The sequence below is a fragment of the Talaromyces proteolyticus genome, assembly GCF_021365285.1.
Source record: "Talaromyces proteolyticus strain PMI_201 chromosome Unknown BGW36scaffold_3, whole genome shotgun sequence".
NCBI lineage: Eukaryota > Fungi > Ascomycota > Eurotiomycetes > Eurotiales > Trichocomaceae > Talaromyces > Talaromyces proteolyticus.
Genome location: NW_025764279.1, coordinates 1,831,300 through 1,849,297, shown reverse-complemented (window position 1 = coordinate 1,849,297; position 17,998 = coordinate 1,831,300). Strand labels below are relative to the sequence as shown.

The 17,998-nt window shown below is 47.0% G+C and overlaps 9 protein-coding genes across 9 annotated transcripts; 4 read left to right on the top strand and 5 right to left on the bottom strand.

The window, feature by feature from the left end:
• Positions 1-571: 571 nt before the first annotated feature.
• BGW36DRAFT_112681 (uncharacterized protein) lies at positions 572-3,541 on the top strand. Its single transcript, XM_046209242.1, has 7 exons — positions 572-801; positions 881-1,250; positions 1,303-1,519; positions 1,571-1,602; positions 1,663-2,908; positions 3,006-3,130; positions 3,243-3,541. Exons 1-7 carry the CDS (start codon positions 695-697, stop codon positions 3,321-3,323), a joined length of 2,178 nt encoding a protein of 725 aa, XP_046075548.1. The 5' UTR covers positions 572-694; the 3' UTR covers positions 3,324-3,541.
• Positions 3,542-3,759: 218 nt separating this feature from the next.
• On the bottom strand, positions 3,760-5,422 carry BGW36DRAFT_424457 (putative mitochondrial export translocase Oxa1; the record flags this gene model as incomplete). Its single annotated transcript, XM_046219968.1, has 3 exons — positions 3,760-4,452; positions 4,512-5,258; positions 5,333-5,422. The coding sequence occupies 3 exons, from the start codon at positions 5,420-5,422 to the stop codon at positions 3,760-3,762; spliced, it is 1,530 nt and encodes a 509-aa protein (XP_046075547.1).
• Positions 5,423-5,886: 464 nt separating this feature from the next.
• On the bottom strand, positions 5,887-6,330 carry BGW36DRAFT_424456 (outer membrane protein TOM13-domain-containing protein; the record flags this gene model as incomplete). Its single annotated transcript, XM_046219967.1, has 2 exons — positions 5,887-6,003; positions 6,055-6,330. 2 exons carry the CDS (start codon positions 6,328-6,330, stop codon positions 5,887-5,889), a joined length of 393 nt encoding a protein of 130 aa, XP_046075546.1.
• Positions 6,331-6,907: 577 nt separating this feature from the next.
• On the top strand, positions 6,908-10,265 carry BGW36DRAFT_314935 (P-loop containing nucleoside triphosphate hydrolase protein). Its single transcript, XM_046212541.1, has 6 exons — positions 6,908-7,146; positions 7,204-7,580; positions 7,642-8,355; positions 8,767-8,815; positions 9,051-9,434; positions 9,494-10,265. Exons 1-6 carry the CDS (start codon positions 7,075-7,077, stop codon positions 10,037-10,039), a joined length of 2,142 nt encoding a protein of 713 aa, XP_046075545.1. The 5' UTR covers positions 6,908-7,074; the 3' UTR covers positions 10,040-10,265.
• Positions 10,266-10,540: 275 nt separating this feature from the next.
• On the bottom strand, positions 10,541-12,258 carry BGW36DRAFT_424453 (synaptic vesicle transporter; the record flags this gene model as incomplete). The annotated part of the gene is made up of 3 exons (XM_046219966.1): positions 10,541-11,650; positions 11,707-11,994; positions 12,052-12,258. The coding sequence occupies 3 exons, from the start codon at positions 12,256-12,258 to the stop codon at positions 10,541-10,543; spliced, it is 1,605 nt and encodes a 534-aa protein (XP_046075544.1).
• A 713-nt stretch (positions 12,259-12,971) lies between these two features.
• Positions 12,972-13,376, top strand: BGW36DRAFT_356302 (Isochorismatase-like protein; the record flags this gene model as incomplete). Its single annotated transcript, XM_046213755.1, has 1 exon — positions 12,972-13,376. The coding sequence occupies one exon, from the start codon at positions 12,972-12,974 to the stop codon at positions 13,374-13,376; it is 405 nt and encodes a 134-aa protein (XP_046075543.1).
• An 802-nt stretch (positions 13,377-14,178) lies between these two features.
• Positions 14,179-15,700, top strand: BGW36DRAFT_372346 (C2H2 type zinc-finger-domain-containing protein). Its single transcript, XM_046215466.1, has one exon. The coding sequence runs from the start codon at positions 14,263-14,265 to the stop codon at positions 15,250-15,252; it is 990 nt and encodes a 329-aa protein (XP_046075542.1). The 5' UTR covers positions 14,179-14,262; the 3' UTR covers positions 15,253-15,700.
• Positions 15,701-15,860: 160 nt separating this feature from the next.
• Positions 15,861-16,217, bottom strand: BGW36DRAFT_424450 (uncharacterized protein; the record flags this gene model as incomplete). Its single annotated transcript, XM_046219965.1, has 1 exon — positions 15,861-16,217. The coding sequence occupies one exon, from the start codon at positions 16,215-16,217 to the stop codon at positions 15,861-15,863; it is 357 nt and encodes a 118-aa protein (XP_046075541.1).
• A 546-nt stretch (positions 16,218-16,763) lies between these two features.
• BGW36DRAFT_265490 (uncharacterized protein) lies at positions 16,764-17,717 on the bottom strand (the record flags this gene model as incomplete). Its single annotated transcript, XM_046210120.1, has 1 exon — positions 16,764-17,717. A coding segment is annotated over one exon (954 nt), but the record flags the coding sequence as incomplete, so codon positions are not given.
• Between the last annotated feature and the right edge of the window lie 281 nt (positions 17,718-17,998).

The following is a 17,998-nucleotide window of genomic DNA, read 5'->3' as shown; positions in this document are numbered from 1 at the left end:
TATCGACAACATAGTACCATACCGACAATTGCGAGATTCCCCACCAGGTTATGCATTTCAAACGTGACCAAGCGGCAGGCGAGTATAAATACAATGAAGCAAGAAATGATGTCCTAAGGAATCCTTTCTAGATGCCATCACCCCGTTCTTGGGCTCGCGCGTCTATATTATGAACAGGGTCATCCCTTACGAGAGAGCGCATGAAAAAAGAGCACATGTTGAGCGACGAGAGGAGCTGAAACTCTGTCTTCAGAAATACTGTCAGTGGCGAACGACTGGTGTCGATAGGCTGATCTGCACTAGTCCGGCTCAATCAGTGCTCGGCGAGAAAACAATACGCCCAGAACGGAAGAGCGACCGCTGCCGTTCTTTGTACGTCGTCGAGAATTGTCCTGGCCCTTTTGTTGGTCACATGCGGGATTGGGCAGAGCTTGATCCAACAGACTAATAGAGACACAGACACAAGAGCTGTGCAACTACGTCGAATCGGGACGTTCCCAACTTGCGAGCTTAAGTGCTGCGGCTGCCCCACCTTCACGTCGATCACCTTTGCGGTCACTCTGCTGCTGCATACTACTCACGACAGTGTTCGCAGTTACATTGTTCCTCCATCATCAGTTTCAGCTCCAACTCGGTCGTCTGATGAGAGACTACACCATCTTCTGCTGCCATATCGAAGCGGATGCTCGTCTAGATGGATCCGCCGCCAAACGGGGACGCGAATAGTCGTGGGGTACGCCCGTTGACTGCCCCAATCCGCGGGCGCCCGCAGCTATCATGTACACCGTGCAAGCGCAGAAAGTAGGTTTGGGCATCGCTGATCCATCACTATAACCGTAATACGGGGCAGCTACTAATACGAGATCGCTTTTCTACGCAGGCTAAAATGTGATCGCGCCAGACCCTGCGATAATTGTGTCAAGCGCAGTGAGGCAGAAACATGTGTGTATCCTGCCAATGGATCTACCGGCCGCGACCAGACACGCGAGTCCAGGAAGACCAAGAAGCGCATCGAGCGCCTGGAAAGTTTGGTGATGGAGCTACTAGATAAAGGCGCTCAGAATCATGAGTCGTTCTCTGACGGACCGGCTACCAGCGAGAGTGACGGCCATTCCCAATCACAGCCACTCCGTAATGGCAACGAAGTAGACATCTCGCCCGCTCACAACAATGCGCCTCCAGTGCGCCATATATCAGGTCTCCCTGCTAGCACTTCATCTTCTTCTTTATGGGAAACTGTACTACAGGACGTTAGTAACCCCTTCTACTTCCAATCAATCAACAATCCGCTGATCAAACTAGATTGGAGAAATCAAATTATACTTCGAAGAACATGAGAAAGACTTCAAGCTACAAGCCGGAAAAGTGGAGGGCGCAAGAAACCCACCAGAAGAACAATACATACTCGAAGGCAGTCCCGGCCAGTGGGGCATCGATACTTTCACTCCGTACCTACCGCCACGGCCCGTCGTTGATTTGTTGGTTGCCCACTATTTTGGGGCAGATAGTATTGTCAGACGTAGGTCAGATCTTCCTATTCACGACGATGAGTATCTAACAGAGATTTTAGCTATTATCCACCCTCAAAAGTTTCTTCGTGAAGTATAACTTCCCTCTCCCTAACTTCTTATACCGCCTAGAGCCACTAATGGTTTTTTACAGTACGAGAATTTTTGGAAGGATCAATATAGTGTTTCGAGAGCATGGCTTGGTCTCCTGTTTGCGCTTATGCGGCAAGGGATCAAGATTGCCATAACAAGTGGGTTGGACCTAGTACCAAGTCTCGGTGATGTGGATGAAGCCGCGACTCTGTTTCGGATGCGTACGCAGCAGATATTAATGGCAGTCATGTATACGCCACCATCAATAGCAAAGCTCGAATTGGTTGCTGTCCACCTCGATGCCGAATTCGTGAATAGCCAGGACAGCAGTACAGATGTTTGGATTAACACAGCCACGGCGGTTCGTATGGCAATGAAACTCGGACTACACCGTGACCCGAGTCTATTTGGTAATATCTCGCCATTTGAGTGCGAAATGCGTCGGCGGCTATGGCTGTCGCTTGTACAAACAGATATCTTGGTTTCATGGCAAGTCGGTCTGCCCAGCATGATACCCAAAGGGCAGTGCGACACGATGCTGCCGAGGAACCTCCGCGAAGAGGATTTTGACGAAGGCTGCGAAACGCTTCCCCTGAGTCGACCGTGGAACGAGATCACAAAAATATCTCCTTTCATCGTGAAGTGGCCACTGTTCGAGGCCTTTTCCAAGATAACATCTCATATACAGGACATTCATCCCAACGATGCAGATGTTCCTATTTTAGAACGTGAATTGTACACAGCGCGGGATTCACTGCCACCGGTATATAAAGTCCGTTCATTACAGGAATCCATTCTAGACCCCCCAGCTATGATTCTGCGACGTTTTGCTATCGATCAGACAGTTCACAGCGGTATTTGCGTTCTCCACCGGCGTCTCCTCCCCTTAGCTCGAACACATCCCCAATATAGCCAATCTCGCAAAGCTGCTATTGATGCGGCATTGACCTTACTTAGCTATCAAGCTTTGAACCACCACGAGACTGGGCCAAGTGGTCGAATGGCTGGTCATAAATGGATGACAACCTCTGTCATTCGGCACGACTATCTTCTTGCGGCCATGCTTCTTTGTTTGGATCTGCGACAAGCCATGGCTGTGACTACACATCCTGCATCAACCGATATCAGCCTTTGGGGACGAGACAGGCGTGAAGAAATGGTGCTTGCTTTAGAAACCTCATATCACGTGTGGCGCGCTTCGAAGGAAACTTCGATTGAAGCTTTTCGTGCTAGTGAAGCTGTGGCGGTTCTTCTAAAGAAGGTGCGCAGCGCAGAAGATCAAAAACAGAAGCCAGAGTCTAGCGTCGGTAAGTTTAGTCACAATGACCGCTTCTTTCCTTATTTTCCCCTCTTCTTCCTTTATCTCACCTACCTTATAATCTTTACTAAAATGTTTATTTACAGGATCTATGCCCTCTGTTGAAACCCTCGAAATTTCACCCCCCGAGTTCGCAGTTCCTAATCCAGATCCTTATAGTCTCAGTTTACCCTTTTCAGAAATGGTTGCTTCTCCTGGAGCCATCGACTGGGTAAGTAAATTAACTCTCCAACACATCCATATACTCGTAACATATGAAATTCAACCCATTCTTGCATTATAAAGAATCGGTGCTAATCTGGTATCTTTCAATAAATCAATAGGCCGAATTCGATCGTTATGTCATGGGTGGCAATACAGTCAATGTGCCAGTCAGTATGGAACATATTCAGCAACAAATATAATAATAATCCAATTGTAATAAGGACATGATCATGGAAATAATTAACGATGGTGGCACGAAAGCATGTATCTTTTTGTCAGTCTAGTAGGAATATTGTTCAATATCTTCTTGCAAGAGGGGTTCCAAGCTATACATACATATCTGGTATTACCCTTGGTAATTAAAAACTTATACTAAAACATGAAAGAAGGAGCAAGAGCCGAGGGGTAGAGATGAAAAGAGTTGTGGGGTGTTTTAACATGAAAGAAACGCCATTATTAGTACACATTCCCGTCCGATGATGCATGGAGAACATTATCTCCTGCTCTTTGATAGAAAATCTCAACCCACAGGATGCAAAAACGGAAAACCCAAGGCAAAAAGTTCTACTCTTTGGCCGGAAAAATATATATATAATCAGGCTTTCATTTAGTCAGACTGCGGACAATCCCAACTGCTTAATTCTTTGCCCTCATTTTGGCTTTCGGGTCTGGCTTTGACGTTGATTTTTTGGTTACTTCTTTCACTCCCCGCCATGTTTTAGATGTATTTTTCTCCTTCTTTCTGAACATGCTTTGCCTAAGGGCTTCATTGCGTTGATTGCGAATAGCGTTATCTTCTTCTTCGCGCAATAGCCTGTAGCTCTCAGCCTCTCTTCGCTCTTCGTCCGTTAAACGGGGCTTGGGAGCCGGCGTGCCGTCGTGGTTTTTTGGACCTCCTCTGAGATTGTCTAAACTTTCGCTCATTCCGGTTGTCATACTAGAAAAGTTTTGTTTGGTGTTGTTGATCATCTTATCCAAATAGCTGATATTTTGGGCTTTCGTAGCGGAAGCTTGCGTTTCGGACGCTGTGTTCAGCTGTGTTCGCACAGCAGTCATTTTGTCCTGAATCATCCGAAGTTGGGCTTGTCTGGAATCAAGCGATACGCTGTTTCTCGGGGGTAACGGTGATATTCCCAGCAAGGTGCGTGTGGATGGGGTATTGATCAGATATGCCTGGACTAGACCGAAGAGGCCGGTGGCAGCGAAATACATCTGAAGAGCAGCGGGTTGCCAGGAAATAAATAGCAAAGACATTGCCGGTAACCCAATAATCATTCCTCTACCGAGATTACTTCTCATCATCTCGTTCATCCCTGTGTCTGCTCCTTTCTGTGAAGTGAAAATTTAGCTTCCAGGAGAAAAACGCGTATCTCGACATTTGAGCATACCTTGAGAGAGTAATACATAAAAGCTGTTGTTGCGATAGGAAGTATGTACAGAGGATCGTAAACCGTAAGATCAGTTATCCAGCCAGCCTGTTCCACCGCAAGCGCAGGAACTGGGAGGTTGGTCATGCCTCGCACGACTCGGAAGCAACCGAAACCAAAGGGTAGTTGAAGCAACGGAATGAGGCTCTTCCACATGCTGATACCGAGCGACTTCCTAATTTCTTCCGATTGCGCTTCGACTTTTGCGGCCGCCAATTGGTTCCCCTGGGATATATATAAAATCCGCTCTGTTCTGAGGGCGGAGAGCTGGGCTTGCACAGGCATGGTTCTCGCGGCATTCTCGGCAGCGGTTACTGAAGGTTTGAATAGAGCCAGACGCAGTAAAACGCCAGCTGCCACAATACTGGCCCACCAGGGCATGCCACCCCAGATATGAATATGTTCGATGGCCCATTCCATAATAGACGACGGGCCCCAGCCATAGTCGAGGCCGAGCGTTTTCAAATAGCCAATTTGTTCAGGAATTTCGCTGAGTTCGGGGAGAACTCCATCAAGACTTGTCGTAGTAGTCACTGTACCTTGGGCGGCATTTTCAGTAATGGGAGAGACTGTAGCCGTCGACGTGGAATTAAAACGGGCGAGTGAGTGACCAGATATAGGGATCGGCCTCCATGACGAGTTAGTTCCGAGTCGTGCCTGTGCTCCTCGGCAAACAGTTGGAATTGGGCGAGTGGCAATGTGTGAGAGCTGTTGTATGATCAGTGGTCGTTATCCTTTAAGGGAAACAGAGGAAGAAATTGCAATCGCAATGTTAGACATACTGAACGAGCAGACACGAAGGAAGTAACCGGTCGTAAGCTTCCTGCCTTCCCTATCACGGCGGATCTTGACAAGCCACGGCCGCCGAGCATTTTGACGGTTACGACTGAGCAATTGCGGAGGAAGAATCGTGAACCTGGAGTCAGGTCGGGACTGTGATAGGCAAATTATTTTGGTGTCTCCGACGCCGATTCTGCCTGTCATACCCGCCCGGCCACTGTCCAATCATAGGCGCTTATGGAATGTTTATAGAGTGCCATCACATCCATAATAATCACCACAAGGATGTATCTTACGAAAGTAATATAATAACTACATGGAGTGTAGAGGAATCAGGGATAGTGGTGACAGGTTTGTAAATTTTTCTTCTCCCATGAATATACCACAAACGCCGCCCAGTGAATGTGCCCCATTCTATGTACATACTCAAGAGGGTGTCGAGCCAACTAACATAAACATCGCATGATTTTGATACAGTGCTTCCTCGATGTTGTTACAGCCAGATAATTCGAGATTAGGGACGGCTGTTTATTAATCCCTCCACCACACCCGCTGTCTATTCCAAGGATGCCGCATCTTCAACATTCGCACTAGAATTCCTTCTGCGGTCTCGAATTTCTCTCATTTCAATGCCGGGGCCGGCAGGAGCAGTGCGTCTCCACGTCGGGAAAACCTGTAGAGTAAGTTAGCGGGCCTTTTTGAGGCTACTCGGCGACGTCCTGACCTTTGTGCCCGACCAGCCTAAGCGGAATGCAGCTTCGTGTGCAAGAAGCTCGCCTAGCCCGAGCATGAGCCCGTTAACGAAAGGAAGGAGGACATTAATCGCAGCTCCACGGAGAAAGCCCCAGACCGTGGGCGGTTTGTACAGAATCAAGGGAGAGCTTGACGTTGACGGTGGCGAGGAGAGCTCGTTGTTGGCTGAGTAGTTCTCGGAATCGGAGGGTAAAGTCAAAGCAGAATCGTAGAGTTCGATCCGCTCGCTTTCGTCGCGCCCAGTCATTATGAATATTTTGGCCGGAATATTCTGTTTGCCAGCATAAAAGTGAGCATTTGCTAATATTATTCTTCCATGTCGATGTCCATGCCGAACCCGTGACTGTTTCGGCCTTGGCGCCGTGACAAGATGTTTAGTCAGCGGCCAGGCGTATTCTTATTCGCTACAGCCAATCCATAACATGGCATATATGGGAATGCTTTTCTCGAGAACATTATTGATTTGTCGGTGCCGAGTATGTTATTCAGCAGGTCGTATATGGACACTTTTGTGAACATATAAAACAGCTTATGGTTGTAAATGTGTTCAGAGAGCGAGATATATATGCCCCTCCTGATGGTATATATTCCGCGAAAAAAAGGCGGAGACAAAGAAACATGTCAACAAAGGTTAATCCTTCTATGAATGTATTCCCTAGACTGCAGTGCACTTGGTACGTCCTAGCAAGTTGTTCTACTCTTTGATTTGGTGTTTCGATGTTCGTCTCGGACTTTCCAAACTTCTAATGCGGCTCCGGGCGGTGACCAATCAGGCAACCGTGACGTACGCCACCAGCAGAGCTCAGCTACGGCGCTCCGTCAACAGTTCCTGTTCCTTACAACAACATTTGCTGCGTGTTTGATATCTCGATATCGGCCCGTGTATTAACTCGCGGCCCATTTCAGACCTAGAAATACTAATAATCTAGGTTGCCCAGCTTTGCGAACCCCTTCATTGCATAGCCGATCTGTGGTAACCCCCGCCACCAAGATGGCTTCGAATACCAGTCAAGATGACATTCTGTCTCAGTTCTGCTACATGACTGGGACATCTCCATCAGAGGTAGGGTGCAAATTCCACCTTCCGTTTAGATGATGGAAACTTACGAAGAACCTACAGGCTCGACCCTTTTTGGACGCAAACCACTGGGACGTCGATGCTGCCGTGACGGAATACTTTGCAGACCAGGAAGAGGAGTTTTTAGAAGACATGGAGGCTAGTGGCGGTAGGCGGCTTGGTTCTGACGACCCGGCTGAGCAATCCTCGTCTGGCCGTTCTCTTGGACAAGCGGGTGACGCCTCTCAGTCATCCAAGGGTCGGTCCGGCGCCGCTAAGAAATTCGCAACATTCCGTGACCTATCGTCAGGTAGCGGAAGACCCGATTCTGGAAACGACGATGACGAAAATCAAGACTTGTTCGCGGGTGGTGAGAAATCCGGCCTGGCCGTGCAAAATCCTGACGACATCAAGCAGAAGATTTTAGAGAAGGCCATGCGGTAGGAACCAGCCTGTTGGTACGGGGATGAAGATAGGGATATTAACGTTTCTTTTTTTTAGAGCACAACCACCCCCTTCAGACGAATCGAAATCAAAAGCATCTCACTTCACCGGAACGGCCCGCACGCTGGGAGGTGACGATGCCCCTAGCCAAGTGATTCAGGACCCGAACGAGAATCGCCCACAACGCCCACCAAGAGTACAACGCACCTTGCATTTCTGGGCCGATGGATTTTCGGTGGATGATGGAGATTTGCACAGGTCTGATGACCCCAGGAACGCTGGAATTCTGGAGGGTATCCGTCGTGGAAGAGCTCCTCTGTCAATCATGAACGTCCAACCAGGCCAGGATGTCGATGTAGAAATCAAACAGCATGAAGAAAAATATGCTAGGCCCAAACCGAAATACAAACCCTTTGCCGGTTCTGGACAACGATTGGGTAGTCCAACTCCAGCCATCCGAACATCCCAGCCCGAACCGGCGGTATCAACACCTAGCCCTTCAGAAGCACCGAAGCCCGAAGTCGACGAGTCGCAACCTACAGTTACACTGCAGATCCGTCTTGGAGATGGCACGCGTCTCACATCTCGGTTCAATACAACTCACACTATTGGAGATGTGTACTCGTTTGTGGCAGCAGCAAGCCCCTCTAGTCGGTCTCGCCAATGGGTGTTGATGACTACATTTCCAAACAAAGAATTGACAGATAAATCCGCTGTCCTAGGCGAATTGTCTGACTTCAAGCGAGGTGGTGTTGTCGTGCAGAAGTGGCAGTAAATCTGGGTGCAATCCTACAAAATTCTGCATAGCTTGTCTGTCTCTGTTGCTATCTTACTAAAATCATGCCTATACGACTTGGATAGATATACACAACTATGAGACTTATGCCTACAAGGCTGACTGAATCGGTCAAATCAGAAAATATCTTCCTGAATTAGTAATTAATAATCCAAACAGATCCCTTGATATATGTAAACTTTGCACCAGACAGTACAGTTGACTAAGCTAACAGTTGAAGTTTTCTGGAATCTATGTTGAATGTTTGAATACACTATCTGATTTCTTTTTATTTTAATAATTTTGTTCAGGCAAGACAATAAGAAAACGTTGAAGCAAAGGATTGCTTATCAATCAGCTCCGATGACGCAGGAGCCTTTAAACTTTCTTCTTCCGCGGAAGAAAAGAACCACGAATTCTCTCTCTGTCGCCACGCTCCTATCCCCTACGAGACGCGTAATAAAAGTCGATATATCTATAGCTAATATTCGAACGCTGACTCTAGAGAGAAAATACGCTGCGTGAGATGCCACTGGACGGCGTCAAGAAGATTGTGCTGGTAAGTCGCGATTTTTCACCATCGCTGATACTTCCCCTCACCCGCTTATCGATAAACCCGCTTGGTTAATCCAGCAATTATCTTGATTACACGTCCATAGACATCCGTGATACTAACCAAACATGCTTTTAGGTGCTGTCCGGCAAAGGAGGAGTCGGAAAATCCTCCGTGACGCTTCAGCTCGCCCTTGCGCTTTCGCTCCAAGGCAAATCAGTCGGCATCCTAGATATCGATCTCACAGGGCCGTCAATCCCCCGACTTGTTGGAAAAGAAGACGAGAAAATTACACAATCAGTTCGTGGCTGGATTCCAGTGGATGTTCATCCTGAAGAGCCTTCAGGAAGTGAGAACACAACGCCACGTGGTTCGCTACGATGTATGTCCGTCGGCTTTTTGCTACGGGATCGTGGCGATGCGGTTATATGGCGCGGGCCAAAGAAGACTGCTATGGTGCGGCAGTTTTTGACTGATGTATACTGGGGCGACACAGATTATCTGCTTATTGACACCCCACCGGTAAGAACTTGCGAAGCCAGATTGCGTGAATGTCGCTAACTTGGTGTTCTTCTCATTAGGGAACAAGTGACGAGCATATCAGCATCAGCGAGAGCCTTTTGACTATGGCCTCGACATCGTCATCGTCCGCTAGAGCCCAGAATATACCGCACCTTGCCGGCGCAGTCCTTGTGACCACGCCTCAGGCCGTCGCAACGTCAGATGTGCGCAAGGAGATCAACTTTTGCACAAAGACACAGATCCCGGTTTTGGGAGTCATTGAGAATATGTCCGGTTATACATGCCCTTGTTGTGGGGAAGTAAGTAATTTGTTCTCGAGAGGTGGTGGGGAGGTAATGGCGTCTGAGATGTCGGTTCCTTTCCTCGGCCGGGTCCCGATTGATGTCAAGTTCGGTCAGCTTGTGGAGAGTCAGAAAATTCATGGAGATGTGGAGAGTGATGTTGACGATGAAATGGAAGATGCGAATGGGCAGCAGCAGGACCTACAACAAGGCCAGATAGAGAGTGATGATCGGTTGTTAGTGGATAAGTATAGAGATTGCTGGTCTTTACCAATATTTGAAGGGTTTGTTAAGGACCTATTGGGGAAAATAGAAAGCGTGTGAAACCGAACTATGTGTTCTTTGGATTATTTAGCATGAGACGGCGCCACGGACTGCATTGTATATTTTAAATATGACGTCTGATTCTACAACCAATGGAGTTGAACTTTAGGATTATGTGCGCTAAATATAGTCATCAGCGGCGGGAGATAGGGGTTCCTGAGTACCGCTACGCAATTATCTATCCTGATACTACCGTAGGAGTATTTAGATACGGAACAGGCCCCTGGCATTATATATCAATTGATATTGCTTATATAATTGTCTATGTGCGTATGGAGACTTGAAATATATTGCTGAATCCCTAATATTAATATAATTTAGCACATCGCTTATATAACATTTGAAATGTCAAAAGTCAAGTTAGAAAAGGCCGTGAGAGACGCCTTCACTAGATCCTATAGGATGAGATTAAAATAATAATAGGATTCATTAATATAAATATATGTATCAATTGATACTTTTGATTTAGATACTAATTACAAGAATCGTAAATCCTTCCGTCTACTTATTGATAGCATACTGACTTGCTCCCCGAAGTCTTTCACCGAAAAACCATAACACTATAGATCCAGAGTAACCGATCCCGAGAGTGGCGAACCCAAGAACACTGTTGCCCCATCCATCTCCCAAGGCATCGTACATGTAGTTTGCGAATAGCGGAAAGGCAAAACCAGTGGCACTTCGCGCCACGGCAGTTGCGCCTATTGCAGACGCAGCATATAATTGGTAAGTATCGATTGTGTATGTTTGGAGAGTCGTGAAAGTCATATTTGCGCCAGCCCCGAAAATTGCTGCGCCGATATTTGGCACGATCCAGTGCGTATGGGCTTCCGCAGACCAGCCATACATAAAGATGCCACCAGCTGTTAATATAGTCGAGCCAAAGAGAATTGGGACCCGGAACTCCGGTCGACCCTCTCCATTCGGCGCGCGTTGCTTGAGTTTGTTATAGACAGTATCAATCAACCGCCCAGCCACCTGGGCCCCAATTGTTAGACCAATCATAAGCGAAAGGTAGTTCAAACCGCCAATGCCCGTAGACTCATGATATACATTAGTCCAAACCGTTGGATATGTAGAGAGAATCAAATAAATGACGCCATAGATAAGAGCCATGTATAAGGCAAGGAATTGAACAATCGGTTGAGTCCCTAGGAACAGAAAGACTCGTGTGAGCACGCGACGCATCACGGATAGGATCGTGTCGTCATTGGATTCGAATTCTGTTCGCAACTGCTCGTTTCCTGTTTCTTTGCGTAGTTTTTGAGCCTTCCGTTGTAAGATCCGTGGCGCGAAAGTCTCTGCTAACGTAAAATATATCAATACTTGTACTGCCACCCCAAACATGGTGACAGACCAGAAGCTCCACCTCCATGTTGTTCTCTCCGCAATCCAAGCTCCCATGAGAGGGCCAACAGATGGCCCTAATACAGGCGCCAATGTGTACAGTGCTACTGCCTTGCCGCGCTCTTCCGATGTCCACAGGTCTGACAGGACACCGCCGCCGACTGTTTGGGGGGCACATGCTCCAAGTCCAGCCAGGAAACGGAACGCCAACATTTGGCTCACATTCTGCGCAAAGCCACACACAAGATTGAATATCAAAAACCACTAAGTGAAGGTCAGGAATTGTGTAGGCACAGCCCGTTTGCCGGGGAAGAACATACAACGTTAGCTAGTTGCAGGACAATCACCCGTCCATATACCTCGCTCAGTGGCGCCAGGAAGAGAGGGCCAACCACGAATGCCAGCAGAAAAATAGAAAAGATCAATTCCGAATCGAAAGTCGAGTGAACATCAAGGTCTCGATTGATAGCAAACTCCGCTGGAGCTATCATGGATGATGCGATAGGCGTCATGAACGTAATCAACGATACCAAGCCCGTTGCAAGCCATCTTCTTTTGAACGACCAGTTTTTGGGATTGGAGGGATCGTCAGGTCCGTCCCATGTCACCTATACTGAGTGAGACTTTCATTTTCCGGGCCGACTGCTCTTGGAAGGACTTCTTACGATATTCGAGGTGGAGTAGTCGCTCTCTGAACTTTTTTCCGGATCTCTCTCCATACGGTCTCCCTCAAAATTTGACTGACTAGATGCCGCGATTTCCTGATCTGTCTTGTCCTGGTCCGATTGTTGGCAGGGAATTCCTGCTGGAGGAGGAATTTCATGGACATTTTCACCTTCTGTTACGTTGATAACAGGTGTAGGTTGAGACATTGTGACTTAAATTGAGCGAAGCCATAGATGCAGTTCGATGCAGACGAAGTCTTTTATAAAATCTCCGCTGTCATGGCTAATTATTCAAGTAGACCCCGGTGTTTCGAAGATCCCGGTGCCGGCCCGCTAACGGGGGGTTCAGCAAGCAAAACATGTTTTCGAGCAGCACATTCTTTCGAAAACTGATTTCTCATTATATTTATTGTCAGACCAACGAAGCTGATATTTTCGAGGACGTTTCAATCTGGTAGTGCGACTCACTTATTCAGAGGTTAATGACCCGGTTCAGGGAATTGGCCGTTTCCGTCCCGGGACCACGGCGGCTGGCAAATCTACTTAAGCGGTTATTTTGCGAAAAGATCAAGCCCAATACTCCAGATGCCCCTATTTGACCGGCGAGTAGGCTCGTTAGTCCACCCAAACGTTCACATATAGTGCCGTCTGCCGGCTTACAACTACCATGACAAATACTGCCACGATGTCCAGTACAGAAGACCCCAACCGCTCCAGGCCAATATAAACCTTCAGGGACGGCGCTACTTTTGTTGGATTTTCACACCATGTTCATTGAGAAAGCAGGTGGTCCCAATGCGCCTGGGGCTCTTGAAGCTCCAGCAAGCTTGCGAGACTAGGCGAAATCGCAAGAAATTCATGTCATCCATGATTTGAATGACATTTACGTCACACAGTTTGAACTGTGCAAACATGTTAAAATGTTCGCACAAATTTTGGGTGGCATGCAGTCGAGGAGAGGGGAGGAGTCTGCCAAGCTACTTGGAGGAACTGAGGACAAGGCTTTCAAACGTAGGCCGAGTTATATCTCCGCCCTCTCGTCTCCTAGGCTGGAAAATTGCCTGCAGGAGAATGGCATCAAGTCGCTTATCTTTGTAGGAATGAGCACACCTGGATGCGTTCTTAAAACTGCGCTTAGTGCGAGCGACGCGGAATTTGTGGCTTCAGTCATTTCCGATGGCTGTGCAGACTCGAACCAAGGCTGGCATGAGTTCTTGTTAGGCGATGTCTTGAACGACCGCGGCTATGTTGCCCCATCGGACGAGTTCAAAGATGGTTATGAAAGAGCCCAGGAAAAAGGCTCGTCATCAATAAGTTTGTCATAACCTATGAGTGCTCCAGTCGTGAAACCGGGCCGCAGTCTCCATGAATAGCTACCTAATCAGAACTTACTCCATAAAATGTGACATACTCACCTTCATATAAAGGCTGTATATGTTGTTTCTCATCGAAGACTAATCCACTTCTATTCTTCCCTGGCTTTTCATGTTGAATCAACCATGGCTTCCGCTAATAATATTTCGAAAAGGTCCTACTTTGGATTGGTCGGAGATTGACTGGTGTTTTGGAATACATTATGACAAATTATGATATGGCGGGAACTACCTGGCGCAACAACAAAAGACCGGAGCTAGCCTCATAAGGGAATCACATGGTTTGAATATAGCTGGTAGACCTAAAATTCAATTTAAAAAGAACTATATGAAGCAATACCCTAATAATCCATCACTGTCCCTTCAGGTGTATCTGATTTTAAAAATTTGATCTCTATACAATACAGACCATAGATTTTAGCACGTCTCGTCTCAGTTAATCTAGCTTTAGTGTCTATACTAACTGGACCCATAACCACTAGTTAATTTGTGGGGGTCTCGTCGATCCTGAATGATGGTCATGGCGCATGTGTTATTATTCATTATGAATCATACCCCATCCGCGAGTCAACGAGCATCTCATTGGTAGAAGTTTGAAGTTCGCCGCATCGCCACCTCCGCTTTGGTCCAAAACCTGCATTGCCCAATGGCACAAGGCCGTAACGTGCTCATAACTGTTGCAGCGCCTAATTCAACCTAGTCCAACTATATAAAACAGACACAAATTCAATTCAATCCGTACTATCCACCTGGTAATAAAAATTAGCAACGGCTGAACACAAATACAAGACTTGAGCTTAACTCCATCTAAAACCGCGACAACTTCCAATTCATTGATATGCTAGTGACGACGACAGCTACGACTTCAACCACAACTGCACCACTATCGACATTACCAATGAGTCCATCATCAAGCCCGGAAACCAACTCTACACCCACGTTCTTCAAGGAGTCAGTCGACTCTCCTGACGCTGCCATGCAACCATTCACACCTGGGCAATGCCTATTATGTCCCCATCCCTCACCAAGCTTCAATGACAGTGTGATACACATGCAAAAATCACACGGCTTGTTTATTCCACATCAGCAACACCTAGCCGTCGATCTCGAGACTCTCTTCAGATATCTGCATCTTATTATTTTTGGATACCGAGAATGTATACAATGCGGAACACAGCGAGCTACTGTACAAGCTGTACAGCAACATATGGCTGGTAAGGGTCACTGTAAATTTGATATATCAGAACAAGCCTCGGAGTTTTCCGAGTTCTACGACTTCTCTAGGCTGGAGGATGACAGAGATAGTGATATTGAGGGCGAGAACGATGAGAGGAATCAGGAGAAGTCGGTGACAAGCTCAAGTCGAAAGCCACTGCTGGCTGATGAAGACTCAATTCGTTTACCGTCAGGTAAAATTATATCGAAGAAGTCATCAGCACAAGCAGAGCCGTCATTTACTCAGGTACGCCGTCGAGCTCGAACCTTGGCTTCAAAACTAGATTACTCCCCGGTAGAACCCGACGACGAGGAGGGATCTAGCAAAGAGGGCCACAACTCGGATATAGGTGAAACACGATCATTATCCAAGAGAGAGAAACGAGAGAAGGCAATGGCGACATATCAGTTGGCAAATATGAGCGCGAACGACCGAAGCGGCTTAATGCACTTATCCACGCCTCAGCAGCGCTCAATGCTGGCCACGCAACACAGGCAAGCAGAAAAAGTGCAGAAAGAAGAGAGACGAAGGCAGAGCAAAATTGAACGGAAAGGGAACAAGAATTTGTATGCATATTGGGCCACTGAAACTCCCGTCTACCTATGTGGCTAGATATACTGAATGGCTTCTCTCGATCTACTCGACGAGTAACCATGCGTCCTCACGGCGGCAATAAAATCGCACACTCGGATAGAATTGCGGTGCTGAACCTCTTTAATAGAGAAGAGCAGCTGCAGTACTTTTGCACCATTTGGGCATGAGCCGGAATCTCAATCCTATGTCGCGGCCCGTAAATTTTGCGCCCCTATAAACCGTCGTAGGGTTGTCACAGGCGAATTCTTGTATTCGCGGCGTTCACAGTCACCCCGTTCCTTAGGGGAGCTACCAGAGGTGTGCCTGTAGTTCAACCCATTGGCTATGCATGAGGTTGGCTGAATGCTACTCACGTAGCAATACCATTGATCTGCCTACGTATCTGCTGAGATGAGAGGACCGAGCTGGAGTTGCTCCCCGTAGAATCCTTGCTCAGCGGTCCAGCAAACATACCATCTAAAAACAGATTAGATATTAAATATATTGAGATTATTATCTAATCACTAATCAATATAGAAAATATAAAATATAAAATTCTTGGTCGAAGATATTTTACATACTATCTTATTTAACGGCGCACCCTAATTGTATAATAAGACAGCATATTCGTTTTCCTAAGTTCCCAACTACGCAACGAATCCAACACCAGTCGACGTCTCTACATCTTTTCTGGTCAAGACTCTGATACCATTGCTCATCATATAGCCGATGACAGACGTCACAATCGTGAGAGCGATTCTAAGCCTATAGTTCGTGATTGTGGTCTGGTCTGTTTTGGATGCAATGGCAGTTATAACGGAGGACAAACCAGGCGTATACGCTGTGCGCTTCTCGATTTCAAAGGGGTAAAAGAATGTATGCTCAAGTGGCTCAACGCAGAGAATTGTGTCATTCAGATCGAAGCTCCCGGATTTGACACCGAGATTACCAAGGACCTCAAAGTCAACTTTGGGTGAAATGTGTGCTTTCGAAGATGAACCCATAGGCTGTGGAGATATATCGAAAACTTGCCACTGATTTTATCTATCGCGCAGAATGCTCATTTGCCAGAGTTGTAGGTTTTCGACGTTACCTCCACACGGTATTGGGATTCGCTGCTAACGTGGTAGTGACAAGAAGGGTTTCCACCTTGATACATCAATAGATGTTGGTTCTGCGATTTCCGCCTCGATTAATGTTAATAAATTAGACATTAAGTAAATGCCTTTCAGTCTAGAGGGAAAAGCAAGGACATCTCCTCAGAGCAATAGTATTTTGGTACCTATTCATTCAACACACGAAATACTTAGTAATTATAGCACAAGAAATATCAGTGTTAAGTATCGATTAATATAGCTACCAATAGACAGAAGTAGAGGTTTTCATCTTCCAAAACATGCATTAACCATCATGACTACTTCAACTTTAAAATTGATTGAAGTCCTTTTCAACCTTGAAAATCCAGACTCCTGTTCTCTGAGGAAAAGAGCAAGCTAAAAATAGGGTATAAGAGTCGTGTTGCCACATATAGAAATCTGTTCTCAAATAGGTCAAGCACTCGGGACGGCAATAGCTCGATCCTGGTCCCTTTCCAAGACTGCACGCAGAGTTAATTCCGCGGAATGGAATTGTGGATAAATTCTCTGCTGGTTGGTTTTCTCACGCTGAACGATAGTCTTCAGCCAGCCTAACCAGCCTTGTACTTCCGCGATGAAAGAGGTCTTATCGACCAGTCGATTGTGGTGACTGCCTGGCCCATTGATAGGAAAAGCAGATGATTGAAGTATAGGTGAGCTCTGTGGCGTATCAGGAGGAACTGACGGCCATGACGACCTGCCCCCTTGCGCTTCAAAGTGCGTTTCTGATAGAAGGGCTGGGGAGGTAATTGATGACTGTTGCTTAGTAGTAGTTTTGGATGGTGTAGAAGCTGATGCTAATAGATCCTTGCCGGCTGGCTTGGGTGCCTTTGAAAACGCCTCGATCTTTACCACTGGGATCAATGATGGACTTGTCTCTAAGCTAATAGTATTTTGCCTTCTTGATGATTCAGGATTGACTTGATCCCCAGCTTGTATTCGAGAAACTCGCTGATAGCCCGTTGCAAATGCTGTCTGTCTCAAGTTCTCTAACAACCCAAGTGTTGAGTTGTATTGTCCGCTCTCACCATCGGCAACCACAGCATTGTCATTTAAACTTGCAAGCCTTTCGCTGTGTAAGCTAGCTTCTTCAACAGTCACTAAGCCACCAGGAGCAGGAATTTCGCCAAATGGGGCTATGTGGCTTTCATATTCGTTGGCAAGACTCAATCTACTCCTGCCACAGATCTCTGCAATGGAATCTAGAGTGCTGCGGATATCAGGCTCGATTGCGCGTAGAATAGATTCAATATTGAAGTCATCGACAGAGGGCATTTCAATTTGCCGCGGCACCGAGTCTGGCATATTTCGAAATGACTGAGACTCGTCGACGCCGGGGGAATACGATCGAACCAGCACTGGCTGAGACACCAACGTTGAGGATCGTCCGCTTATAGGTTTATTTTCTCGGGGTCTTCTTGCTAGAGGCCGTGGATTACCATGCAACTGCCGCAAAGCAGTGGTTCGCCGTGCTAATATCGACTCGTCAAGTCTCGGCTCCCCCTGGTGCTGTCTTACCGCTTGAGAGGGACTCGGTGACGGTGCTGAGCCCGATGGCCCTTGCGACCAGGTCGGTTGTGGCAGGGAAGATGATAGTCGAGATCCATCACGGTGGGTCGGTAGAGCATCGGATCTGGCGTCCATCTTGT

What these genes read in the sequence shown, in the direction of transcription:
- BGW36DRAFT_112681 (XM_046209242.1), top strand. Translation starts at nt 695, where the DNA reads ATGGATCCGCCGCCAAACGGGGACGCGAATAGTCGTGGGGTACGCCCG. An exon ending in GGCAGATAGTATTGTCAGAC is followed by an intron (nt 1,520 to 1,570) that starts GTAGGTCAGATC and finishes CAGAGATTTTAG; the next exon opens with CTATTATCCACCCTCAAAAG. An exon ending in CTCAAAAGTTTCTTCGTGAA is followed by an intron (nt 1,603 to 1,662) that starts GTATAACTTCCC and finishes GGTTTTTTACAG; the next exon opens with TACGAGAATTTTTGGAAGGA.
- BGW36DRAFT_314935 (XM_046212541.1), top strand. Translation starts at nt 7,075, where the DNA reads ATGGCTTCGAATACCAGTCAAGATGACATTCTGTCTCAGTTCTGCTAC. An exon ending in ATTTTAGAGAAGGCCATGCG is followed by an intron (nt 7,581 to 7,641) that starts GTAGGAACCAGC and finishes TCTTTTTTTTAG; the next exon opens with AGCACAACCACCCCCTTCAG. An exon ending in TGCTTATTGACACCCCACCG is followed by an intron (nt 9,435 to 9,493) that starts GTAAGAACTTGC and finishes TCTTCTCATTAG; the next exon opens with GGAACAAGTGACGAGCATAT.
- BGW36DRAFT_372346 (XM_046215466.1), top strand. Translation starts at nt 14,263, where the DNA reads ATGCTAGTGACGACGACAGCTACGACTTCAACCACAACTGCACCACTA.